This window comes from Haliotis rufescens, unplaced genomic scaffold, assembly GCF_023055435.1.
Source record: "Haliotis rufescens isolate VD_foot unplaced genomic scaffold, xgHalRufe1.0.p SCAF_4, whole genome shotgun sequence".
Taxonomy (NCBI): domain Eukaryota; kingdom Metazoa; phylum Mollusca; class Gastropoda; order Lepetellida; family Haliotidae; genus Haliotis; species Haliotis rufescens.
The window spans coordinates 55,548,427-55,576,300 of NW_025964112.1; the positions used below are offsets into that span (position 1 = coordinate 55,548,427).

Here is a 27,874-nt window from a genome sequence, read left to right on the forward strand (position 1 = left end):
ATGTTAGACGTTGTATTAATGAATTGATGGATGGTTAGATGTTGTATTAATGAATGGATGTTAGACATTGTTTTGATGAATGAATGGATGGTTAGATGTTGTATTAATGAATGGATATTAGATGTTGTATTGATGAATGAATGGATGGTTAGTTGTTGTATTGATGAATGAATTGTTGTACGTTATATCGATGAATGCATTAATGGTTAGACGTTATATTGATGAATGAATTGTTAGATGCTGTATTGATGAATGAATGGTGATACGTTATATTGATGAAAGAATGGTTATGCATTGCACTGATGAATGAATGAATGTTTAGACGTTGTACTGATGAACCAACGGAGTGGTGATACGGCTTGATCGTTGTTGCTTGATGAATCAAGTGTGTGTTTGTTGTTTCACGCCACAATATTCAAGCTATGTGGTGGCAGTAAGTAAATAGTCGGGTCTGGACCAAACAATCCAATGATTGACATCATAAACATCGATCTGCGCAATTGGGATACATCAACCAAGCCAGCGAGTCTGACCACCCGATCCCGTTATGAATCATGACATTGATAGACACCAAGATATATTGTAGGTGTAGGAATAGGCAGTGTTTCTGCTACATTTTGTCGTCTATTGGTGTCACCAGTACTGACCGCCTCCGTAGGCGAGTGGATACAGCGTTTGCCCGGGGAGCGAACGATCGGTGGTTCGATCCCAGACACGTCATACAAAAAGACGTTCAAACTTGCGTTCGGCGTTCAGGGGAGAAAACAAGGATTCAGAGTCAGTAAACTGTGTGGGGTGCGGTGTTAATTTTTGGGATGGTATTTCAGTGGGCTAGCATAAATCGACATACGTCCGGACTAGTACAAGCCGCACCCCCTCTTTCCACACATACACGTGCATACACGTTGCAACATGTATATAAGAGCAATAATCCTGAAAGCGACGTTAAACACCATTTCACCTCACCGCAACTCACCTCACTTCATCGCACCGCACCGCACCGAGCCTCACCACACCGCACCGCACCGCACCGCACCGCACCTCATCGCGCCTCACCTCACCTTATCCTATCTCACCTCACCTCACCGCACCTCACCACACCTCCCCACACCGCACCTCATCTCACCGCACATCACCTCACCGCACCGCACCGCACCGCACCTCACCTCATCTCATCTCATCTCACCGCACCGTACCGTACCGCACCTCACCTCACCTCACCGCACCTCACCTCACCTCACCTCACCTCACCTCACCTCACCGCATGTGGGCATGGTTGGCCAGGTTATGTGGGCAGTAAAACACTGATCCTCATTACTCCAATCAGTTTGCGTGATAGCCGGCTATCGGAGTGCCTATATCGACTGTCATACAGAACAAGCCAGCGGCTCCCGTGAAAGATAGAACGCTGACAAATCCCCTTAACGATTAACAAAACATTTTACTAGATTCCATTTGACTTGAGACAGATTTATTCAATTACAATCTTCACAAACGCTTTTGCAAACGTTCCATGGAGCTGACATTTCATTCCGCTGTGTCGATGCTTAAGTTAGTTGTGATTGCCTGGGAGTTTCAGAGAGAGGGAGGGGGAGGGCGAGGGGAGGGACGGGGAGACGTGATTGGTCGCGGCGAGTGTAGGAACAAGTCTAGTGTATACGACACAGAAAACATTCCAGTGGGCAGTTGCGGGCTAGAAAAGTGTAGAGGCCACCGACATCGTCAACAAGTGGCAGAGGACACATCCAGCTCGCCGCGTCAGGGCTAGTACACAGGGAGGGGAAGACAGAGCGACATCGCGGGGACGGCGTTAGGACGTACTGATCCATTAACAAAGTAGACACATCAAAACCCAACATGATGCAACTAATCAGTAAGTAAAATGAAGTTACTGAATCATTTTTTTCAAGAGATGAAAGAGATCTTGTGACGCGTGTCAAGTTAAATGAGGTAAAATGTTTCACGATTATTGAAAAAAAAAATATCATGTTATTTCATTTTAAAGGTGTATGAACAACCAGCAAAGGATACATTAGAAGACAGTGCTGTATAAAATACAGTGGTGCTCAAAAATGAAGCTAAAAGAAAAAGAGAGTTCAGCGTTCATAAAAAAGATGATTTTTTCACAGTTTAAAACTCCGCTGAAATTAAAAGTATTTTTTTGTCAGTTTCTTTATATTTCTTTATCGAAATTATATTTTCAGATATATTTTATATATAAAAAGACAATGCAAAGGAAGCCATTTTCCTTTTTACCGATGTTAATAGATAGTCAATGTCATCATTAACGCCAATGAGAGGTTCATAATTCCGAATGATAATGTGGACAGAGTTTGTGATGAAAGATTTATGTCGGATAGAAACACATCGATACCATTGTCATTGTTGTCGAAGTGGGATTAAACATTGAACATTATAGGAATGCATGATTCCATCCTGATAATGAGGCTGCACTGTGGCGAGCGTTGACATTGTGTATCCTGCGAGAGAAACGGATAAAGGAGTAGAAAGTGTTCTCCTTGTCGCTATGACAGGATCATCAATTCGAGTTACGCTTTTGTCTCTGCTGATATCCGAATACTATCAGTAAATCGTCAAGGGAAGTTTATATTCTCAAAAGCATCCAGGGATCTGTTTAAATTGTTTTGAATTGAAATCATCAATGGTTTTCATGTCATTCACAAAACCCAGCGTGTGATGTGTGATTAATGAGAAACCAGTGCGGGAGGACCTCAATCTGGTTCATCCCTCCTATACGAAACTTAATACGTTATTCTCATGTGCATATCACGTTTACATCTCGTCTCATAGCATTGTGAAAACTGTCATACATTTTAATCAGTACTTTTGAACACAAAATCGAACACATGCTTAAAGTAGGCAAAAACCTCTTGTTGTCTGATATGACGTGTAGGCCCTGTGTACGGCTCCTGATCAAAAGTTGTTTGATCACGGTTACAACATTCAAGGCCTCAACAAAGATTTCAAAATGTTTATGGTAGACACGTGGAGGACATTTCACGCATCAGTGACAACAACGAGGCCTGGTGCAATTCCCTTTTTACCATATGTCTTGTGATTGTTATAGGAGATCAATTGACTTGCCTTTGCATGTGTTTGTGACGGGTGCCTCAGATAGGGCGGGAACACATGGTATAATCACTATTTGATAGTCATTCATAAACACATGTTCATGATATAGTAGGATTCGTGCTCTCGACTCCCTTTTTACCTTATGTCCTGTGATTATTATAGGAGATCAATTGACTTGCCTTTGCATGTGTTGGTGACGGGTGCCTCAGATAGGGCGGGAACACATGGTATAATCACTATTTGATAGTGATTCATAAACACATGCTCATGATATAGTCGGATTCGTGCTCTCGACTCTGCTTTATGCAAAGATTTCTATTGAATATGGAAAGGGTTTTGTTGCTTTATTCACAGTGTGGAGCTCAACTTCAGTATTCTTTCTTTTTATGGAATTTAAAACCTCGGTCATCAGTGCGGCGTTAACGCTACGAATACAGTTTTCAAATGACGACAGGCAGCATGGACATGCAATACAAGTAGACAAGTAGATGTGTGCGTTTTCGGTGATCGGTGACAAGTTATAAATATAATTTGATTTGATACTGGTATTCGTTTAGATAGAACGCATTTTTAGTTCAGTTTCTTTTTTAACATAAACTTCTTTAAGTTGACAGCAATACTCGCAAAGCCTTTAGACCGCCTCCAAGGTCTAGTGCGTCCGCCCGACGAACGGAAGGTCGGGGATTCGATCCCCGGCCGCGTCATACCAAAAAGACGTTAAAATATGGTATTTGTTGTTACCCTGTCTGGCGCTCGACATTAAGGGGCTAAAACAAGTATACTGTGTCTGAGTGGGGTATTCATGTTACACTGCGGCATGTGAGCTAGCACTATAAATCGTGATCATTCCGGACGAGTACAAGCACACACACACGTGCATGCAAGTGCAATAATCTTGGACGGGACGTAAAACCCCCATTTCACCTCACCCCGCAAAGCCTTTATCATTTATTGGTGATTTTGAGAAGATATTTGTTTAATAAGAGTAAAATAATTGCCACGTGCCGAATCGGGACGACATTTAACACAAATGGTTCCTACATGTTATAAAAAAATAAACTTTTAAAGTATTTCAAGAGGATGGGGCGTCAAGTGTACTCATTTGGGAAACATGCCTTCGGTTAATTGCGCGAGCGTCATACCCCACACACATTGAATAAAGATGAAGATTCGCTGAACGTGTTTGTTGGTAGCTAGAGAAATGAAATGAAATAGAACTCATATGAGAGATCATGTTTGAAAATTGCAACAAAATATAGTTTAAATGGATTCAGCCGATTAGTCTGAAGCCAGATTTTTCATTTGAAAAAAATGTTTCCAAAAATCAATATTGTTCCTGAATATTATTCTTGAAATATACTACTTTTATTTATCGAGCTCACCTTTAACACATGCTTGTAATTTAGTCGGAATTGTAAACAATAATATGATTTTGGACATTTTTGCGCTGTTGTATACAAGATATATCTTGGCACCTATACGCCCATGGACTGGCATATGTAGAGGTCATCCTACGCAGTAGTATTGTTTCTACGTAGCCAGCCTTAGTGTGTGACAAGCAAATCCTGCATGTACGCTCTCCAAAAAAAGAAACGCACAGGTAGATTTGTTGTAAATTTATTGTACCTAATAAAGTCGATATATTTCATTTAATATCATAGATACAAATATAACATTTTGGAGCACGATAGTTTCACGTTGTCGTTGTACGAAGGCATTGAAAACTGTTCATTGTCATGTCACATAAGGCCACAAGGTTGCGCTTAACTTAGTATCTTGTGTGAGCTCCCCGGGCAGAAATCGCTGCTCTGCATCTCCTCGGCACTGACTGGAGAAGTGTACGAATTCTGTCCTGCGGAATTCTTCGCCATTCTGCTTGTAACGCGTTGGCCAGTTGTGGGAGTGTCTGCGGCGTGTTCTGACGTTGATGTACACGTCGATCGCGTTCATCCCAGAGGTGTTCGATTGGGTTGACATCTGGAGATCTCGACGGCCAGGACAAGAGGTTGATGTTGGCATTATGCAGGTAGTCTACCATGACACGAGATGTGTGCAGTGGAGCGTTGTTCTGTTGAAACAGCTCCCTCTGGCGGTCAATGATTGGAAGAAGGTGAGGTTGAAGAAATCGATTCATGTAGCGATTTGCTGTCAAATGTCCCTGAACCACAACTAAGTCAGATCTCGTGGTGTAGGATATGGCTCCCCACACCATGACACTACCGTTACCGAATTTGTCGAATTCACGTACACAATGTGGGGCTCATTTCGACGACGATAAACACGTTGTCTTCCATCTCGCCGGTGAAGAAGAAATCGTGATTCATCGCTAAACCACACTCGTCTCTAGTTTCTTAAATTCCAAGGCTGTATGGTATGGCACCAACGCAAGCGACGCTGTCGATGGATCTGTTGCAAAACAGGAACGATAACTTGTCTTCTGGTTCGGATTCCGGCTTCGCGAAGATGGTTCCTGACAGTCTGGTCCGATATCCTCTTCAAACCAGGGATGCGTCCTGCAGTCTCCGGAACTGTGGCATTGCGATGACGTAGATACCTCCATGACAGTTTTGAACAAGTGTGAAAACAATGCCGTTTCAGACATTGCAAATCGACAATAGCTGCGTTTTGACGCACCGTATGTCTAATATCAGGCCACCAACATTTTCCAATAACATATATCCAATTTATATACGGGATTTTTTGTGTACTCAGGTTCAATGAACTACATACTACCTGTGCGTTTCTTTTTTTGAAGAGTGTAACTAACGACACAGAAACTATTATCCATAAAAAAATGTCATGTTTTCATGATCTCCCAACTTGCTCGTCATTTTCATGTCATTCGTGTATGCATGTTTAAATATTGCTGTGGTTTCAAAGCCAAATTCTAAAAATGAAACAAACAAGAAATGGACTTGAAGGTTACCGTATTTCGACGACTGGTTTCAGCCTAGTAACGTTCTAATAATTGTAATTGTAATTTTTTTGGCAATCTAATTTTCAAGTGTAAACGTTCTTTGCTAGGAAGTGTACTTGTATTTCTTTCAGTTGGATGTTCAATACATTGAACGGACATTTGATTTGGTTGACTCTCGTTACAGAACAAAGAGACAAAAAAATAGTCTTTTCTGGAACCTATGTGCAGCAAACATAAAGGTCACAAGGATAAAACGCTTCAACAGTAACCTTACTTCACGCTGTGCAATCGTCACCTGTGTCGACAAGTAATATAACATTACAACAGGGATGGTCAATTGGTCAAGGGGTCATTGATGCAAATCATTGTTCAGGGACCCCTGACCATGAGATCAAAACCCCAGCTTCTTACAAATGACACTTGAGGTAGATTTACGTAAACGAATGATAGCTGTACTGTTGTACCTGCACCTGTTACATAATTATCAATATCAATTTTGTATGATAATGGTTGTATTTGTGGTGTTTTTGCACCCATTGGTATATTCCTAACGTCATCTCGACGTTCTTAACACGTCTACCAGGGCAGACAGAAGCTTTGATGACGGCTGTATCTCCATATCGACTTAATTACAAGCTTTGGCTACTATTATTGTCGGTGATTAAACGTGTGGTATTGGGCAGACTTCAGAGCAGTATCAACATCGAATACGAGAATGACACTAATCGAGTCCTTTACTGCGCTGTAATGTTTTCTCACTAACTTAACAAACCGACCAGCTCCGCTTTATACAGGCGTGGCGCAATGTATCTTTGTCCGTTTTCAAGTAATTACAATGCAATTCGGAGAGTCTGTACACATGTGCCGCCTCATTGTTTTCCTGCGTAAGTAGAGAAAGGATATTGCTTTACACACCTGCTGGTCGGATCGCGCGTCTAACACACGCTAAACAGCAATACGCAACGGAAACTCTAACGACAACGTATGTTGAGTGTTCGTCAAATAATCAGATCATTGCAATGTGTCACAGAGTCATGAAGAACGGAAAACTGTTTTAAAATGTTTAAAAACAGAAATGAAAGGTTGATTGTCATGTATGCGGCAAATGAAAAAGATATTTAATATTGATCCAATACCATTAATAGTATAATCTGTATTGATTACAGTAAAACCTTGGTATAACCTTTTACTACATATACCGTTAATATGATGGAACTTATTGCGAAACAGCGTTATCTAAGTTTATGTAAAAGTATGGGAGTTCGATCACCTTAGCGCTGAGATCGCTTTGTACAGCGACGCCATGCATATTCCGAATGGTCATTATGGTCCGACATCGACAATTATGGTCTCTAACAATTTATTTCAATAATCATAATATAAAGCCTACAAAACCATTTCCATAGATTATTACTTACAAGTGACAAGTGACGCCTCCAATTTAGTCACCATAAGAAATCCCTACTAAACGCAGAGACCATTGTACAAGTCCGAGCTTATCATGGGCACGTGTCTATGAATCACTATCAAATAGCGATGATTCAAGACGTTTGTGAAAAGTGAACGTATCCTACGCGACAGATGGCATCTGTCACAAACACATGCAAAAACAAGTCAAAGGAGTCAAAATAGGGAATTGCATCGGACATCATTTTGATAACTGATGGGTCAGATTTGGAAATGTTCACCACATATTTACCATGACCCCAGGGACTTCGTGTTAAGAGGTTGCATGGTATAGTAGATTGTTTACCGCCTCTTTGAACAGTATTCCAATTATACCACAGAGTGTTAGTTTGATGTGGGAGGAAAGGCCGAGGTTATGGTTATCTTAGACATTTACCACTTTGGTGAAACCCATGAGCACTTTTATGCTGCTCACAATCTATGAAACATTATTAGGGCAAATGAGGAATGTGGTTGCTTGTACGTCTGAGGGACGTAACACTACATAGCGAATTGCACCGCCTTAGAAGAATGGTCTATCTGTGACCATTTATGTTTAGATCTGTATTCTGTTTTGATTAGGGGGCGGTCGGGTAGCCTTGTGGTTAAAGCGTTCACTCGTCACGCCGAAGACCCGGGTTCGATTCCAGACATGGGTACAATGTGTGAAGCCCATTTCTGGTGTCCCTCGCATTGATATTGCTGGAATATTGCTAAAAGCGGCGTAAAATCATGCTCACTCACTGTTTTGATTAGGATGTATTTGTTATGGGTGTATTTCATTACCTAGAAATAAAGGTTTTCAATAATATGGCATTATTGGAATTAAATTCATCTTCGTAAAACACACACTAAAAAACAACGGCAAAGTATCTCAAAGCATTGGTAGATGAGATGTTTTTTCCGAATATCATCGAGGTTTCGTTATAACAAGAGTTACATTTATTTCGATAAGATTAAATCAAATTTTATGCAGTTACTAACACGCCTTAAAATGACTGATAAATATCATTAAATGTTTTCTTGAGACATCCAAGGCGTGTAGGTGTCAGACACTGTCATAGGCTAATTGTGTGACGTGGATGTGAATGGTGCAACAAGCGAGGGAAGCTGGAGATTTCTTGTATAAAGGTCAACATTGCTCGGTAGACGGACCGACATGTATTGTCATGTCATGCCCAGTAATCATATTATCGTAGATAAGTGTTATAATATGACACTAAGTGATCTTACGACACTACATGTGTGTTCTGTAGATAGACATGGGGGATTATGAGTAGTCGCAAGGATTCTACGAGAGTAAGCGAGTTTGGCCTAACGCCGTTTTGAACACATTTTCAGTTAAGTCACGGCGTGTTAGCGTGATGTGGGAGGAATGACTAATTTGTTGTGGGTCGACGTTCAACACTTTGTTGGGACTCGAACACAGGGTCAGTGGTGCTTACTCTGCAAAACACAAACACCATGAAACGATACATAAGATTAATAATACATATAATAAACAAAATGGACAAAACCCTTTTCATATTCATAATAAATGCGTGATTCCAACTATATATATATATATATATATTTTTTTTTTTTTTTTTATTTTTTTTTTTTTCCAACTATATCATAAGCATGTGTTTATGAATCACCATCAAACAGTGATGATACCAGGTTTCGCAAAAAGGTGAGCGTATCCTCTCCCACCGGTGCATCCGTTGCAAACACATGCAAAGGCAAGTCAATTGTTCACCTGAACAAACACGGGAACATATTGTTCAAGTCAAAATTATGGAATTGGGTCAGACATATTTGTCACTGATGCGTCAAAAAGGTTTATTAAAATGATCTGACCAAACAAAATTAAAAAAGTACAATTCATAATATATGTAGTTATTTCATAACCAGATTCGTAACCGTTGATCGTGCCGCTAGCGCTTTGCCAAAACAGAACTCCTATAGTCATCGGAGGCCAAATGAAAATGTTGCTTATAATGATTCAGCGGGAGAATATAATGTTTGTCATCTGGTTTGACGACAAAAGAAATTTACAAAGTTGTCAAAAAAAAGAAATCAATCGATGTCAATAAATGTCTTCTGAAAGGTGAGGTGAGGTGAAATTGGGTTTAACGTCGCGTCCAAGATTATTGCACTTATATAGCGACGTGCATGCACGTGTATGTGTGTGTGTGGCTGCTTGTACTAGTCCGGACTGATGCCGATTTATAGTGCTAGCTCACTGAGATACCATGCCGCAGTTTAACATGAATACCCCACTCAGACACAGTATACTGACTCCGAGCCGACCAGTCCTTGTTTTAGCCCCTTAATGCCGAGCGCCAGACAGGGTAACAACAAGTACAATCTTTTAACGTCTTTTTGTATGACGCGGCCCGGGATCGAACCCTGGACCTTCCGCTCTCCGGGCGGACGCTCTACCACAAGACCACGGAGGCGGTCTCTTCTGAAATCAGAGTCCATTGTACGGTTACGACTATATCATAAGCATGTGTTTATGAATCACTGTCAAATAGTGATGATCCCAGGTGTTCACAAAAAGGTGATCGTATCCTGCCCCACCGGTGGCATCCGTCACAAACACATGCAAAAACAAGTCAATTCTTCACTTTGGGTGAGTGAGTATGGTTTTACGTCGCTTTTAATTTTTTTTAGACAAAGTCATAATTTCTGTCACTGATGTTAAAATCTGGAAATGTCCTCCACACATATACCATTAAAGCCCTAAATGTTGTAACCGTGACCAAAAGCATTTTGAGAAAGAGTCCTTTAACGCTCTTTGAAAACTTCGTTTGTACCTTAAATTTGTGAAAAGTGAAATGAATATTGCTGGGAAAGTTGACAACACAGGGTGAAGTCAGCCGTCTTGTTATACAGTCATGTAGAGAGACTTTTCTAACTCTTTCAAATATGATTGGTTGGTTGGTTTGTTGTTTAACGCCGCAGTCAGTAATATTCCAGCTATATGACGGCGGTCTGTAAATAATCGAGTCTGGACCAGACAATCCAGTGATTAATATCATGAGCATCGTTCCACGCAATTGAGATCGATGACATGCATCAACCAAGACAGCGAGCCTGACCACCCGATCCCGTTAGTCGCCTTTTTTACGACAAGCATAGTCACCTTTTACGGCAAGCATGGGTTGCTGAAGACCTATTCTACCCCGGATCTTCATGGGTTCTTTCAAACATGAAACATACGAGGTGGTGACACTGGTCTCCTTTATTTCTCGTTCAGGTGGGTAATTCAGTGGAAGGGAATTGACTATTCGATGGTTGAACAAAAGTCAAAATGAAATTTTTTAAATATGTGCTTATTTCTAACAAATTTAATAACCGTTGATTATACTGACTTTTGTCTTAATCGTCTAGTCATCAATGAACGTCAGACATGTCAAAATATATCTCTTAAACATAACTACGAGGAGGAACTGTTGTATAACAATTACCTATAACAGACTCAGATAACATCTACATTGTTTTACTCTTTGAAATGCTATCTGCGTTTGATGTATTAAGGTCTGTTCAATAACATTGGCTTCAATTTACTAAAGTGACTTACTCTCATCGATGGCTGAACCTGTGACAATTTGATGTCTTCAACAAATATGTTGGTATCAAAATGTAAGAGCACTGAGATTGTCTGGTTCCCAGTAAGAGCACCGAGATTGTCTGGTTCCCAGTAAGAGCACCGAGATTGTCTGGTTCCCAGTAAGAGCACCGAGATTGTCTGGTTCCCAGTAAGAGCACCGAGATTGTAATTTGATACAGAGAAAAGTTCCCATCAGTGATCGCCCAAAATTGCCCGGAACTCAAAAATAGTTCTGCTGATAAAGAGTTCTTGCTAACTAAAAATTGATAATAATTAATCAAGACTGTATGATTATGATGAACAATTATTAACTTTGTACACGACAACCCTTTTTTCAAGAGAGCAAGGTTGCTTTATGCTCTATTTATGCATATCTTGGAAATCACTCTTGAATATTATGCCATCTCTGGAATGAAAATATTAATTTCTAAGTATCTTAACGGAACACAATAATTGGAAGGAGTTGAAGGTTTTAATTATAAAATTAAATACAAAATTAAATCACAAGAAAACCCCTGAAATTCGTCTTCAAGCAAATTAAACAATAGTGTACTTCAGAAACATAATGGCAGTTTCATTCCTGAGCTTCTAAAAGTCACAATATGATCACAGTTGTTTATGGATTCGGTTTTATGTTACAGTAAACTACGGTTATAACGAACTCAAAGGGATTACTAATTTTAGTTCGTTATAACCGTAGTTCGTTATAAGCATATGTACAGCATAACTACAGCAAATAATCGAGACCAAAAAAGTAAGTTCGTTATATCCGTCAGTTCGTTATAAGCGTGTTCGTTATAACCGTAGTTTACTGTAATTATACGTTGTAGTGTAATATCACTATCAAAAGTTGACAAGATCTGATAACGAGAGGGTTAGGAGCGAGGGCACGACGGATATCAGTGATTGGTTCGTTACAAAGATGCTTAAACAAACAGGCAGTCGAGAGACAATATTTCCTAACAGTGTTCCCCAAATGATTTCACCGTGAAATAAAGCCATAGACCAATTAAACTAGGGTAGTATGAGACACGAATACTTGGCAATCACTTTGGGGATTCGCATCTAACTAATGTTTATTAGAGGTACGTAACAAGCGTATATGAGATACTTGTTGGTGTTTATTTGTATTGCCCTACTTACTGTTACCGTAATACGTCCAATAACCCGTGGTTATTATCAGTGAAATCAATTAAAAATGACCAGGATGGTATCTTTGAAATATAATCTCATTAAAACTGTAAAGATTTTATGACAGTAAAGTCTCTTCTGGGTCAAAGGATTTCAATTGAATTAGTCTACAGTGCGTAAATATCGCTCAGAATGCCTCGTGATAACCTTTTCGAGGTTACATGATTAGAAAAGTTTAAGACATTAGGACTTCCATATTCGTGATATCGCAGACGACGCTCTGATTATTCGACGGAAAGGTCGTCTTGTAACAGGATGTCCCCAGGCCTTTGAGTGCAACGAGGGCTGGGATTCGATGTTAATGATTTAAGAATTGACCGTCATTTTGTCTGAGTTCAGTGGAGTATGAACGTTCATAGAGAGGGCCAAACTGTATGAGCTGTATATCCTGTAAACGTCAAATAAAAAAATTATTACCATTTCAGAATAATCATGTAAGACAGGCGATCATAAAATAGATGGAACTTCTATAAGGCCGATATTATTGCTTTCGAAAATATTAATCTATTTTTTATTATATGAAAATATAAATAAACATATTTGTAAATGAAAGAGGATGCCACAAACTCATTCAGCGTCCTGGGAGGATGTCCAAACTGTGACTAGTGTTGGACAAAGGTTTTTACAAAATTCAAACATTTTATTTACATGTACATTGGTATGTACTAAGGAAGAGAAAATGAATTTATTATTCAAAAACTCAAAATTAAAGCGATATCGCCCATGGTCAGTTAAATACTAAATAAATGTACATAGAATTTTCATAATCTTTTCACACCTGGTGTCACGACTCATTTTCAGTGATTAAATCATATACTTTCGAACACTCTTTTACGCTCAGTGGAATCTGTTTCGGCAGATAATTGAGATTGATTATTCCTCTGGCGTTGACGCCTTATATTTACCATAGTAATGTGAATCGTTTTTTCTGTATAAGGTTTTGGCAAGCATTCCTGGACGTTTCAGCAAATAGTACCCATGAGGGTATCATGGGCAATAAACAGCCCACCTGGTGATTTACTGCCGGCAGGTTATTGTAATATTTCCCTATATGGCAAGAAGGAACCAGACAAGGTATTGATTGAGATAACTTAGTTTCTTCTGAACTTTCAGTAAGTGTTTGTCTTGCGATTCATAATATCTAAATCTATGGTTTTATTATACTCTGTTGTGTATATGTGACAGGTAATAAATAAGCGACCATTGAGAAGCTGTAAAAAGGTCTTTTCGTTGTCGTCAATCAAAATAATACTATCTTGTTGCAACATTCAAATGAGGCAACATTGCGACCTGGCCTCATCATGAATAAGACCACGTTAACATTGGGCGACCTTCCCTGTGGTGCAAAGAGCGTTTGTGTGTTGTCTAACGCCGTACTCAGCAATATTCCAGCTATATGACGGCTGTCTGCATATAATCGAGTCTGGACCAGACAATCCAGTGATTTTCCGGAGAGCGGAAGGTCGGTAGTTGGATCCAAGGCCATGTCATGCCAAAAGACGTTCTGTTATCCCCTTTAGAGGAATAAATAATCAATTACCAACATATCACAATATATAGTATATATATATCAATATGTTTAAAGCGAAATAACACACGGGCTATGTGAGAATCTTAAACTGGACAATGCTTTAATAGCAGCGGACCGCCCCTGTGGTCTAGTGGACAGAGCGTCTGCGGGCAGTGCAGAAGGTCGGTGTTTCTATCCTCTAGCCGCGTCATGCCAAGAGACGTTAAGAGATGGTACTTGTTGTTTCCCTGCCTGACACTCGGAGTCAGTATACTGTGTCTGAATGGGGTATGAGTCTTTAACTGCGGCATGCAATCTCAGCGGCCTAGCACTGTAAGACCGACATAAGTTCGAATGTGTACAAGCAGCCACACACACATGGATGCACGTCGCTATAAAAGTGCAATGACCTTGAAAGCGACGTTAACCAACTTTCACCTCACCTCACCTCACCTCACCTCACCTCACCATCATCATCACCATCATTATTATCAATACCGTTTATTAGTTTGATTATATTAGTTTAACTATATTAGTTTAGTTATATTGTTTTTACCATCTAGACCAAGTTTATCAACTTTCCACGCCAACACGGGCTTTGAGCAATTAGGGTGCAACCGCGTGATTGATCGCTGTTTAACTATATATATCTGTTTTGTGCTGCATGTCCACATGATGGATTGCCCATAGATCAGATCAGTGGGAGGATTGTCTGTATGTTGCCATGTGTTAGCTAGCGGATATTCCTTTTCTTTTCTAAATGAAACATGCGCAACAAGAACTATTGGCATAAATGTTTATTTAATCGCGTATGCCATGTTGCAATGTCTGTTAAGCCAGTGAGAATTTGGTTTTGATGGAACGGGGGGTTAATGTTAAATAAAGGGAATTCTCAACTGTAATCAAATAGCGCTTAGTCAGACATATACCAGTAACAGTATTCTCACGGTGAAGTTCAGGATATAATAGGTTGGTGGTTGGCAGTGGTTAACAAAGATTTACAGTGGCAAGGGTCCTAAAAAATATATATAAAGCTAGGTCACAAAATAGGTACGTACATATTCACGCATGCCATTGTGGCTGGTGGAACCCTGTTTAGTTGGTCGTGTACAAAAAAATTATCGTAATTTCAGAAAAGAGAGTTTGCGGTCATGGATTATATCACCATCCACGAGTTCTAACAAATCTCACACAGAAAATCATTCAGAATAATAATTGATACATTATTTTTCAATGTATTCTGCTTTGACTCGTCCAGTGATGTTCTAGCTGTGTGTGTGAGTGAGTATTGTTTTACGCCGCTTTTAGCAATATTCCAGCAATAGCACGGAGGGGGACACCAGAAATGGGCTTCACGCATTGAATCGAACCCGGGTTTTTGGCGTGACGAGCGAACGCTTTGACCACTAGACTACCCCACCGCCCCTATAGCCTTGTTATCCCTGCTCTGTGAAGTCTTCATCTTAGTACCCCATTCGTGACCAACTCGTGTTATTCCGGGACAAGCCGAATAGCGACTCGTGCCCCTCTCATTGCCATTTTTGCGACCGGGCTCCGTCTTAGCGCAAACGGGCATACCTAAAACAATTGTCAACTCGTTGCGTAATGATTCACACATCTTTACCCATATATTATATATATTGCAGATGCAATTTAAATCACATCGGGACATGCGGAGTTATACAGTATGATGGAACACATCTAACTGTGTCTTTAGTATATTTTTAGATGCAAGACATATGTAAAATCAAAAATTATTTCTGAGGGATTCTTTGACGAAGAACTTGAAATCATACGCGCATTCTGATTGGTTTGTCGTATTTTCGCACATAACATTCATCGATAGGGGGACGAGTCTTCTTGCAGATTACAGAAAGGGGCGAGTGGTGACGAATGCTTAGTACCCAAGACGGCCCAGATGGAGGCAACTGCCATGTTAAAACTCTACAAGCAGGTGTCATGTTAATTCAGGGAAGAGAAAACATGAGCAGTTGCTTGGTCAGGAGAAAGGAACACGAGGACGAAAGGCAGAGCTTGCGTCTACAGCTCCCGCCACTGCAACTCTGACTTGTGCGTAGGTGTATTGTCCTAAACCAATAGCACACGGAGCCGAGCTTTCCTCGAAGTTTATCCTTGATAGCCTCTCACAGCTAATGGCATGGTATTGCCCACTGATGGTCTGATCATGAATGATTAACTCTCTCTTTAACGTCCAAAAATTGTCAACTGAGGCCACCCACTTGTACGTCTTTGAAAGGGGTGAGGCCACGTTACCCCTGTTTCAACAAGTGAATGAGTGAGTAGAGTTTTACGCCGCTTTTAGCAATAGTCCAGCAACATCACGGCGGGGGACCCAGAAAGGGGCTTCCCAAATTGTACCCATGTGGGAATCGAACCCGGTCTTCGGCGTGACGAGCGAACGCTTTAACCACGAGGCTACTCCACCGCCCCTCCATAGGTTCTTACTCTGGATCAAAGTAATCACCCAGGTCTTATCCTGGGTTACAATTCACATGAAACATTCAACAAGATTCAGCTTGCTTCATGTGGCGTAGGGGCGGTCGGGTAGCCTAGTGGTTAAAGCGTTCGCTCGTCACGCCGAAGAGCCGGGTTCGATTCCCGACATGGGTACAATGTGTGAAGCCCATTTCTGGTGTCCCCCGCCGTGATATTGCTGGAATATTGCTAAAAGCGGCGTAAAACCATACTCACTCACTCACTTATGTGGCGTATGGCAGTTAAAGGGCTTCAGACGCCAAACTGATCCCAACAGTGTCAGTGACATGCTTGTAATTTATACTCCACTATCCCACAAATCAACCTTTAAGGGCATTTTCACTTAAACTTGGTGACCATAGATATAGTTACATCTTCAAAGATTCGCAACAATATGTGAAATTATGGACCTCCTCGTTGATGTAGAATCTGGGATTAGGACCTTTAGGCAAGAAGCAGCCATTTCCTAGTGCAAAACTTGTGCTCCTCTGTTTGTTTCGTTAGACCTACGAGACAGGAATTCTTCTCAAGTTGGCAAAATATTAACAAGGGCATTTGACCAAGAAGTTTCATATTTAGATCTATGCATAATGAGGGATGACTTCAACTTACCAAGAGTCTACGTTTCCTTATGTCGAGCAATATTGCAGCACCTTCAGCCTCTGGGGTCTAAATTTCACATTGTTTTGCGTACAATCAAGTCACGATTTTAAAGAGAGTTATATGGCTTTGGTCAACAGTTGGTTCATCACGATTACAACATTCAAGGCCTTAGTATAACTTCAAAAAGGTTTGTGGTCGACACGTGGACATTTTCAAATCCGATGCAATTTTTTATCTTGACTTGTACCATACGTGTCCGTGTCTGTTAAGAAAAACAATTGAATTGCCTTTGCATGTGTTTGTGACAAATGTCACCGGGGGACAGGATAAGCTGAGCTTTGTGTGAACGCCTGGAATCCATGAAGGTTTTTGACGCTTTTTAAAAAAAGTCAGAAGCAATTATCAGTCTGCAATTTGTGTCACGTGCTCTGTTATGTGTATTGTTCCTACGGGTTTTGAAACCTCATATTACACAATAAATACTCACACCTATGATACAACATTTCGATTTACCGCCATATTGTACATGTTGTGAAAAAATCAATTCTAACCCCGCCCTCAATAACATGTTTTTATAGTGATTTCATGTTACATATATGGTGATGTCATGTTATTTCCATTGGTGTTTTAGGGCGGTCGGGTAGCCTAGTGGATAAAGCGTTCGCTCGTCACGCTGAAGACCCGGGTTCGATTCCCGACGTGGGCATACTGTGTGAAGCCTATTTGTGGTGTCCCCCGCCGTGCTATTGCTGGAATATTGCTAAAAGCGGCGTAAAACCACAATCACTCACTCACCCTATCGGTGTTTTTCATTTTAACCAATAAATACAGTATTTCATCCTTAGAAATACAATAAAGGCACATACATATATGCTCCAATTTTTTCAGATTGTGTCTATTAGTTGCCACGGCATTACGGTACACCTCTCTCAGCCATTGTTTAACGTTAAACACCTCCGACGTCACCATCTCGAATTTCCGGGAGCCATGTCTCCTTCGACGTTGTTATGGGTCAGATGTTGGCATTTTCCTTCATGAAGTTCATTCCCCTATTATCCTCAACAATATTCATCAAGAGCAAAGCTCATATTTCTGTATCTTTCGCAATAGGTTTTGTCCACTGTCAGGTTTACACTTCACTTCCTCGTTCTACCGTTTGGCAACGATACAACATCCTCATGACGTACACATCACGCTTTCCATCTGCCATCGCTGAACAAAGATTGAAATTACGGATCGCTGCAGCCAAAGAGCAATATACTTTTTTTTATAAACTATCGGATGCATTTGTTAAATGCAACTCACGCCTGTATCATTAAGGTTTTCTTTCATCGTCGTGTTCATCTACGGTATTAAAGCCATCCTACGTTCGTGTAGTTTACAATGATAAATCGGCGATTATACTTCCTTGGGGACATTTGAACTCCATATTCTAGATTGGACAGGGGGCTGCGGCTAAAATACATCAATCATTCTTCGAATATAAAACTTGAGTCAAACTGCGCTTTAATTCAAATTAGTTATAGCCCATTGCTCAAATATCTAACATGTGTATAATGTTCCTCGAATATTTACTGCAATATTTGTCAGAACTAAAATTATTTTTCAATTTGATGTGACAATCCCGCTTCACGTTGACATAGTTTATAAGAAAGAGTGCAGGCCATGCGTATAATCTGAAAGGGTAAACAGTCACCTTGTTTCATCTCTACAATGTAGTTTCATGGGGTTGTCGTTTGAAACGCTTGTGACATTCACTGTTATGGAGGCGTTGAATATTTCTTGACGGTATTGTTCATACGAGTGCTCCACTCTTTGTACAAACTAACTAATTGGACCCTGCGATTGCCGAGTTCGTGCTGGTTTTATGAATAGCTATTACGAACCAAATATTTTGCTTCTAAACGATTCCGGGGTTGAATCCCAAAAGAGATGCCACACGATAAATATGTATGGAAACAAGAGCATCAAGAGCAAATACTAACGCCACCATGTGGGCAGTCAATTAAAAAAACACCTTTTCAAATCCATTCTCCATTTTCAGTATTTTTGTAGTTACGTTTTTTGTATCCACAGCTGCAATTTATTCTAAAATGAGCATTTGGAAAGCAGATACTCAAGACATTTAACGATAGCTGTTCGACAGTGTATTGTCCGTTATTTTCACTCGATTTGTCAGAACCCATTATTACGATTAAGACTGTATTGTGGGCGTTCTCATGTATGAACCTTCGTCATCAATATTAATGTCAACAGTTCTCATGATAGGTATGTTGCCAACGTGGCATTACATTGGAGGTACTTGGGCATAGCTTCTTCCGTCACAATGTTATGTACTCCCCAGGGAGTTGATAATGAAAGGGAATTCACATTTCTTCTCAGTTGCCTATATAGTTGCGACCACCGTGTTGACAAAACATTATACGGGTGTACATATTTATAAATTTATTAATTATATCTATTATATTAATTATATTTATTATAAATGTTCATCATGTTTATTATGTTTACGATGTGTTTAAATCCTAAACGGAATACACACTTGGTGTGTCATATCTAAACACGTTTTGGGTCTAAACACATACAACATCTCCATACTTTAAACATGTTTGGAACACCTGGTGTCATCACTATTTGATTCATAAACATATGATCATGAAAGAGTCCCACTCGTGCAACCGACTCTGCTTTAGCAGAGATTTCTATTGAATCTGGAAAGGGTTTCGTTGCTGTTATTTACAGTGTTGTTTATTAATGCATTTAAGTGAATGAATGAAGTGGACACCGCTGACACCAATTTACCAGCTATCACAAAACGTACGTAACTAATACTGAAATCAGTTGTTCCTACCACTAAATAATACCATGGCGTAACGCAACTTAATCTCCGGTGTTTTCTATCACTTGATGACGCCATCTGTCCCGGCTACTGTAGCTTTGCATTTGAGAAAAACAACCCTAGCTTCAGTTCCTGCAAGGAACACGAACATTCGTCAAAGGCGCTGCAATTCGTTGTGCACAGTTGCATCCCTTGGGCGTGCCAGGAGCCTATGATCGTGGGTTCTAATCGGTTAGGCCTGATTATGTTTCTAAGTTTGTCAGTCTCATGCCCGTGCTGGTTTCACCAAAGATAGCACTTTAAATTTATTTTTTTTAAACGAACAAAGATAGCACCTCGTGGTATATCTGAAATAATATACAAAGCGGTTTTAAACTCACTCACTCACTCACTCACTCACTCACTCACTCACCGTGGCATGTGGCATGTGGCATGTGGCATGTGGCGTGTGTAAGATAAAATGGCCTACTGACCCCAAACTGATCTCCACAGTGTCAGTAACTTGCTGAATTAAATATTTCGGTCAGTCATTACTCACTCACTCACTGTTCACAGATCCCCGGCGCAGGATGAAGGAGAGTTTAGTGTTCCTGGTGTTCGCAGTGGCGGGGTCCTGTGCAGGCATCTTCTGGACCAACAGCAAGGACAACGACTACCCCCGCATCGGCCGCCGCAGCTTCTACACCGCCAGTAGTGAAAACACATACCCCCGGATAGGTAGGAGTGGAGGGGTGGAGGACACGTTTAGGGATGGGATCGAGAGACGGGCGTCTTTCTTCACCCAGAGTGATGAAAATACCTTCCCCAGGATAGGCCGAAGAAACAATGACGGAAGCGACGTCAGTAAAGTAGAAGCCAAACTCCAGATTCCTAAGGGATCTCCTTACCCAAATAGTAATGAAGACAATAAGTCACTGACAAAACCCCAGACAGGGCTTGGAACATCGTTCAGTCTACCAGCGCCCATTCTTTTCTTTGCCTGGGACGCTAATGGTAAGTAGAATCATTTGATAATTGATGTCTAATAGTTGACGGAAAAACGTCGACATGTCTTTGTTATACATCACTTTGTGGTCCCTTTGGTGATCGAGTATTGTCTTTTTGGAAGATGTTCATTGCGTCCAAGGGTTCCCACAGGTCTACTGCAATGTGCAATTCGTCAAGTGGTCTTATATTAGCTTCCGTAAACGTTTCCTAGCCTTTGGGGATCCCGACTGTCCTTTGTTGGGGAAACATATTAAATCTGTTTGTTTGTTTGAACCAAGTCAGCAAGTCCACCCGATTCCGTTTGTCGCATACCAATTCTAACCAGGGAAATTCACGGGAGATTAAATCTGTATTCTACCATGATCTTGAAGAATTTTTCAACATTTGAAACTTGCAGATTTTCGGTTTCTATACTCAAAATATGTGTGCCACCAGATCTCTTTACAGGAAATACAATAGAAATTGACTAAAAACGTGTATTTCAAGTTTTTGGACTTCAAAGAGCTTGAAAACTGTTGCGTCATGTTGTCCTACATTGTAATCGATATCCGATGCTGTTTCACTCAATGTCCTAAAGAATTTGCGTTTAATTTTGTCATGATAGAATTAAACATTTGAAACCTGACGCTGCGGGTCTTACATTTCAAATGTAAAACCTTTCATCAGGTCTCAGGTAGTTCACATTGACACAAATTGATGTATGCCATAGATAGATAGCTCACCTGATTCCTGTTGTGTAATTCCTATTCTTTGTATGACATTGTTATATACTTACTACAACTGCGCCTCAAAAAACCGTGTTTGTGTTTATATTCAAGTTGGGATTTCCGCTATCCAAAGTGTGCAGTCAGGCCGTCTTATTCTTGATAGTCATTCTGGAGACATAAATGCGAACCGTCATTAATGCGAACAAAGACGACTCGCAGTTTTCGCATTTAATTCACGCTCGGGGTAATTTCAAGATTTATAGTATCTGATGGGGATAGTCGTACCGTTTTCACAGGGCAAAAGTGGTGTGTCGTTGATAGACATATAAATGTGATAGTTGTACCGTTTCGACAGGGCATCATGCGCACTGTCAAAGACAGATATATTGTAAGAGATTAACGCAATGGCCGATCGATCGCATCCAAAAGTTGGCGAGATATTGAAATCTGTTATAGCAGAAAAGGTACAGATGACAGCCGTCATTTATCCACTTGGCACAGTTTCTCCTTACTGTGCAACCCACGTGTTCATAAAATGAACCGGGTTACCCAGATCGGATTGTATTCAGGGAGTCATCCTCATTTAAATACGGATAAATATTTATAAAGCTTGTAAATCCTGTTAACACCCTTAAAGAGGCTGTAAATAATGTTGATGTTTACCATAAGAAATAAACGACTCGTGGTCGTTGTTTGGCTACATTAAAACACTGCTGGGAGAATAAACCTCTCGCGGCTGCGCCCCTCGTAGTGTATTCTCCATGCAAGGTTTTGTTGTACAGTACACTCGTGGTATATTACTTACATTTAGAGTGCAAAACACTATATAAGACAGCAAAATCGTTTCGTTTAACTGGTTACTCATAGTTAAAATTACGAAAAATAATGGATGCTTTTAATACTGTTAAAATATAATGAGGCAACTGGTTTTGCATAAAAGAGTATTCGCTGGACATACTGTCCTTCAAAACATAAAAAAAGTCCTTTTTAAAAATAAATCCTCATTGCAGAGAAGATAGATGTTTTTATCATTTAACTTAAGCATTTATCCATGACATAAGCTTATGACATAAAAACATGTATGTCATACCCCAATGACATAAGTATGCAAATTAGATATGCAAATTAGATAACCGGAAGAGCGAGCGGTTTGATTTGAAACTATATATTATAAGTGAAGTTACACCAGAGATATAATCAGATTACACAGAATCGTTGTGGTTACCGTTATTAAAGTTTCAATTATTCTGCAAAAGTCTGTTCAAGTATTTTGTTTAAAATAATCCGAGGAACTTTTCTTCGCAGCGAATTGTTTATTTTGGTTTACATGGCTATGGAAAACATGTATCACTACGCACGATCTATACGTAAGATTTCGACAAGTTGCTGATGTTAATATTTAATGCAATTATTCCTTAATTTGGAAGCAAAAATGTGAAAATGATAAATAGAATTCATCGATCGTGTTTTTTAATATGGGAAATATCAACCTCGTCCCGTTAATCGGTATTTGCCTCACCAAAGGCTCGGCAAATACCGATTAACTAAGACTCGGTTGATATTTCCCATATTAAAAAACACTCGTGATGAATCCTCTATATCTCTATCAATAATCTTAGGCATGTGCTTTCATGGCCCACGCAGACTAACACGTGTTTCTGGAACAAAAGTTAGAAACATGTCCACAATCAAAGGGTATCTCCGTTGTACGATTCCGACTATTTCTTAGCATGTGTTTATGAATCGAGATATATCAAACAGCGATGGTATCAGGTGTCCGCGAAACTCAGCGTAGGCATGTCTTTTGTTCACCTGAAAAAATAAATTGTGCTTGACATAAAGGGAAAGATGACTTTTAAAAAAACTGAAATCATCCCCTTTGTCATGCATGTAGAGAGTGTTTTGTAGCTCTGGATTTAAGAGGCGGTCATGTACATTGCAAAGACTTTTCTGTTATTAGTTTGTGGAGCAAAACATTCTGAGATTAAAACACCGAACTTTAAAGTGTATACTCATTTCAAAGATTTAGCAGTTAATGAAGAACGAAATGTTTCTTTACTTTCATGTTTTATTGAAAGAAAACCATTTTAGGGTAACAACAAGTACCATCTTGTAACCTACAACCTTCCGCTGTCCTGGCAGAGGCGTAAAGATACGACCCGTGAAGATCCGGGGTAGAATAGGTCTTCAGGAACCCATGCTTGGCGTTAAAGGCGACTATGCTTGTCGTAAGAGGCGACTAACGGGATCGAGTGGTCAGGCTCGCTGACTTGGTTGATGCATGTCATCGTATCCTTATTGCGTGGATCGATGCTCATGATGTCAATCACTGGATTGTCTGGTCCAGACTCGATTATTTACAGACCGCCGTCATATAGCTCGAATATTTCTGAGTGCGGCGGTAAACAACAAACAAACAATCAAACTCTATCATATTCACTTCAGAGGCGGTGCGTTGATATTAGATCATTGTATAGATTCTGCCAGAACTATTATGTTATTATATTTTGTGTTAATTAAGGAGTTCGAGTTAATGAGAGTTCACTGTAAGCAGTTTTATGTGATATATAAAAAAATAATTGGTTCTTATTTCCCACCAGGTGATGACAGTTTATCACGTGAAGAATTCGTCAACGGAATTGCTAACTCGAGGAAACGACGCCATCTTGTTTAGGTATTTCCTTATTTGGGCAACTACAGCATGGACTGTGCGATGACCTCACGTGGTGACCTTACATTGAGCCGTGAACCAGATCCCACTGCTGACAGTCGTTAGGAAACGGAAAAGTCGTGACACAACAGTTGCTATAGCAACAAACAAACTCTCAGATTCAGTGATTCAGATTTAATCGTTAATATACTGAAAACGTAAAAATGTATTTTTTGTGTGTTATACATATCGCATCAAGCATATTTCGGTTTCTACAAATCATCAAAAAGAGACAGCAAGAAATTCTCACAAAGGTTGATGTTTATATTTTCTTGAGAAAAAATATTAAACATTTTTTTTCCAAACGTTCAGTACTCGTCTTTCAGTCAGCTGAACACACCTTGCATGCATAGTACGTAAATACTGACTCTTCTGTGATGTCTCTCAAAGTACGTCAAACGCCCAGTCCTGAAATAACCAGCGCTCAACATGCTGTCATGAGGGGAAGTTGGGCGATCAATACGACGTTGATCCGACGTCACATTACGTCATTTCCTGTCACGTGATGCATTAGGTACATAATTATATACGAACACAACACCCTAAGATGGGCTTAAGAAAATATTGAATCTTCTCAAGTTGATGGATAGTGATATGTAGTAATACCCTACTTTCTTTCGTTGTTCCTGTGTGAAGTCAATGCCTGGTGTCCCCTTCTCAAAGAGGAATAAAACCTCACTCACTCACTCACTCATTCACTCACTCACTCACTCACTCACTCACTCCTCTTGAGTGTGTTAGGTTAGGACTACCGGGCCAAGTGTCTTCTTCTGCCTTCCTTATTGCTAAACAGTTAAATACGAAAGGCAGTCATCCGAAAGCGTGCCTCTCACACACGCCTTGATCAGTGTATTTAGGGGGCGGTCGGGTAGCCTAATGGTTAAAGCGTTCGCTCGTCACGCCGATGACCCGAGTTCTATTCCCGACATGGGTACAATATGGAAGCCCATTTCTGGTGTCCCCCGTCGTGATATTGCTGGAATATTGCTAAAACCGGCGTAAAACCATACTCACTCAGTGTATTTAGTGTTCAAACTGTATCTGGTTACACCTGACAATCCACGAAGACACACATTCACTCCCTGTCGAGGGTATATTGAGGCTATACTGCCAATACAACCTATAAAAGTCAGTTACAAGAAGCAAGATTTACTGTGGTTAAAATATTAAAAACGACGGATCATATAAAAGCTAAAACAAAAAATGACATATTATGTTCGGCGTACATATGTCATGGATGGCTGAAGTGGTTTCAGCTCTGTCACGGCATGTCGGCTTGAAGTGTGATTGAAGTCCAAAGAAAGCAGACCGTTCACCGTTACCTGTATGGTGAAAATAGTTATGGTGCTGATAGAACAAGAAGAAGAATTTTGTTGAATCTCAGATTCGCGCCGTTGAGCAGTGTTTCTTTGTGATGCGATGCATTGTGGTACCATTTCACACACGTCACATAATGACAGAGTATTGCCGAAAGATCATGACAATATTTGTGTTGATGTTTGCTTCGCAGAACCAATACTGTGTTTGTAGTTGCCCCACCACTGAAAACGACCTTTACACCTGCAGTGGCGTCTTCTTCACGGTACAACCACCTCCGTGGTCTGGTGGATGGAGCGTTTCCCCGAAGAGCTGAGAGTCCGTGGTTCGACCCCCGGTCTCGTCATATCAAAAGACGTTAAAAGCCGGTGATTCTTTTACCTTGCCTGGTGCTCGGCATTAAGGCTATAAACAAAGAAGTGGTCGGCTCGGAGTCAGTATACTGTGTCTGAGTGGGGAATTTATGTAAACAGTGACATGTTATCTCAGTGGGCTAACACTATATCTCCGGCATTAGTCCGTGGTAGTACAAGCACCACACACAAACGTGCACACACGTCGTTGTAGAAGTGTAATAATATTGAGCGCGACACAAAACCCAATTTCACCTCACCTTTCCACGTTATGGTGTCTGTGTCCAATCAAGTACTAGACGATCTAATTAGGGTTCAGAGTAAGAGAGGACATGCCTGTTTCTGTAGTTCTAACACATCGAGATGATTCACTTTGATTTGGAGACGAGAAAAGTACTGTTTGGATAAATCCATCACGCAGATCTAACCTAATAAATGACAGTGGCGAAAGTGCTATAACAGGCGTACTGTGAATCAATCCAAAGTGAGTGAGTGATTTGGTTTAACGCCGCTTTGAACAGTATGTCAGTTATATCCGCTATGAACTCAGCTAGGGGGTATCCATGTTAAACTGCGGCATGGTATTTCAGTGGTAAAGAACTATATACAACTATATTAGTCCGAACTAGTACAAATTGACCACACACGCGCGCACACGCACACAACAAACACACACCTGCATGTACATTGCAATATGAGTACAATAATCTTGAGCTAGACGTTAAACCCCATTTCACATCACATCACCGATTTGTGGGACGCAATGACGCAGGTTGCAGGTGCAAAAGTGAGTCACGGTGGCCCAGTCGTCTAAGGCGCCGCGATTCACTGTGCAGAGTTGCGGCCCTTGGGCACGCCAGAAACCAATGATTGTGGGTTCGAATCCCGGTTCACCCCGATTATGTTTCTAGGTTTGTCAGCACCATGCCCGTGCTTGTGGGTTTCACCGCTGTGGTAAACGTCTGAGATCTGCATCACTTCGGGCTTTCCTCCCACATTAAGCTGACTCGCCGCGATATAACTGGAATACTGTTAAGAGTGGCGTTAAACCCAACTCACTCACTCATTCTTTCACCAAAACCAACGACATGTGTATATTATTCCCAAACAAAGGCTTGTAATCTGGGATCTGGGATTCAAACCCATGATCACGGGATACTTGAACGTATTACTGCGGATCAGACCCAAAGTGTGTTCACGATTTACAGTATTGTTTGTCTTGTTGAATCGTGAAGATCCGGGGTAGAATAGGTCTTCAGTAGCCCATGCTTGCCGTAAAAGGCGACTATGCTTGTCGTAAGAGGCGACTAATGGGATCGGGCGGTCAGGCTTGCTGATTTGGTTGAAGCATGTCATCGATCCCAATTGCGTGGATCGATACTCATGATGTCACTCACTGGATTGTCTGGTCCAGACTCGATTATTTACAGACCGCCGTCATATAGCTGGAATATTGCTGAGTGTAGCGTAAAACAACAAACTAATGAATCGATGTTAATAAACATGTTCATTAATCTAACAGAGAGCTCAGTACCGTGATATAAATATTAAACGTCAACGCCAGAGAATAACCAATCTCGATTATCCGATGAAACAGTTTCCTTTGGGCGAACGTGACAAATTAGCGGTAAAAACTATAGCAAAACCAGAAAAAATCAGTGATGACACCAGGTGTTCGCGAAAAGGGTTGGTATGCTCTGACCTACGGGTATCACCCGCCACACAATTAGCATAAAATATGTTGGAATAGAGCAATGTTATAATTGCATTTTTAAATAGCATTGCGCTAATGAATAATTAGAATTTGTTTAACGTTCTTTCCACGAAGATTTCATACGTTAAAGCTCTGATCAGGGTTACATCAAACATTTTTATTGTATACATGTGCAGTTCATTTCACAATTTGACCCACCAGTGTCTAAAATTAATTTCCCTACTTTGACATGTACCATATATTTTCAATTTATTTGCCTTTGCATGTGTTTGCGACAGGTACCACCGGTGAGACAGGATAAGCTCACCGCTAAACGAACACCTGATATTATCACTGTTTGATGGTGATTCATAATCACATGATGATGATATGGTTGGAATCGTATATTGGACT

At 40.5% G+C, this 27,874-nt stretch overlaps 1 protein-coding gene across 2 annotated transcripts in view; it reads left to right on the top strand.

Moving 5' to 3' along the window:
- Nucleotides 1–24,408, top strand: part of LOC124115826 (HCS2 neuropeptides-like) — a 66,544-nt gene extending 42,136 nt beyond the window's left edge. The window contains exons 1-3 of one of the 2 annotated variants that reach the window (XM_046476970.2): nt 1,669–1,873; nt 20,249–20,686; nt 23,988–24,408. In XM_046476970.2, the coding sequence (XP_046332926.2) occupies nt 1,858–1,873; nt 20,249–20,686; nt 23,988–24,061 (528 nt within the window). In that variant the 5' untranslated portion in view covers nt 1,669–1,857 and the 3' untranslated portion in view covers nt 24,062–24,408. Of the gene's footprint in view, nt 1–1,668; nt 1,874–20,248; nt 20,687–23,987 lie in introns of those variants that run through there. The other variant, XM_046476978.2, reaches the window with a different exon arrangement.
- Nucleotides 24,409–27,874: the final 3,466 nt, after the last annotated feature.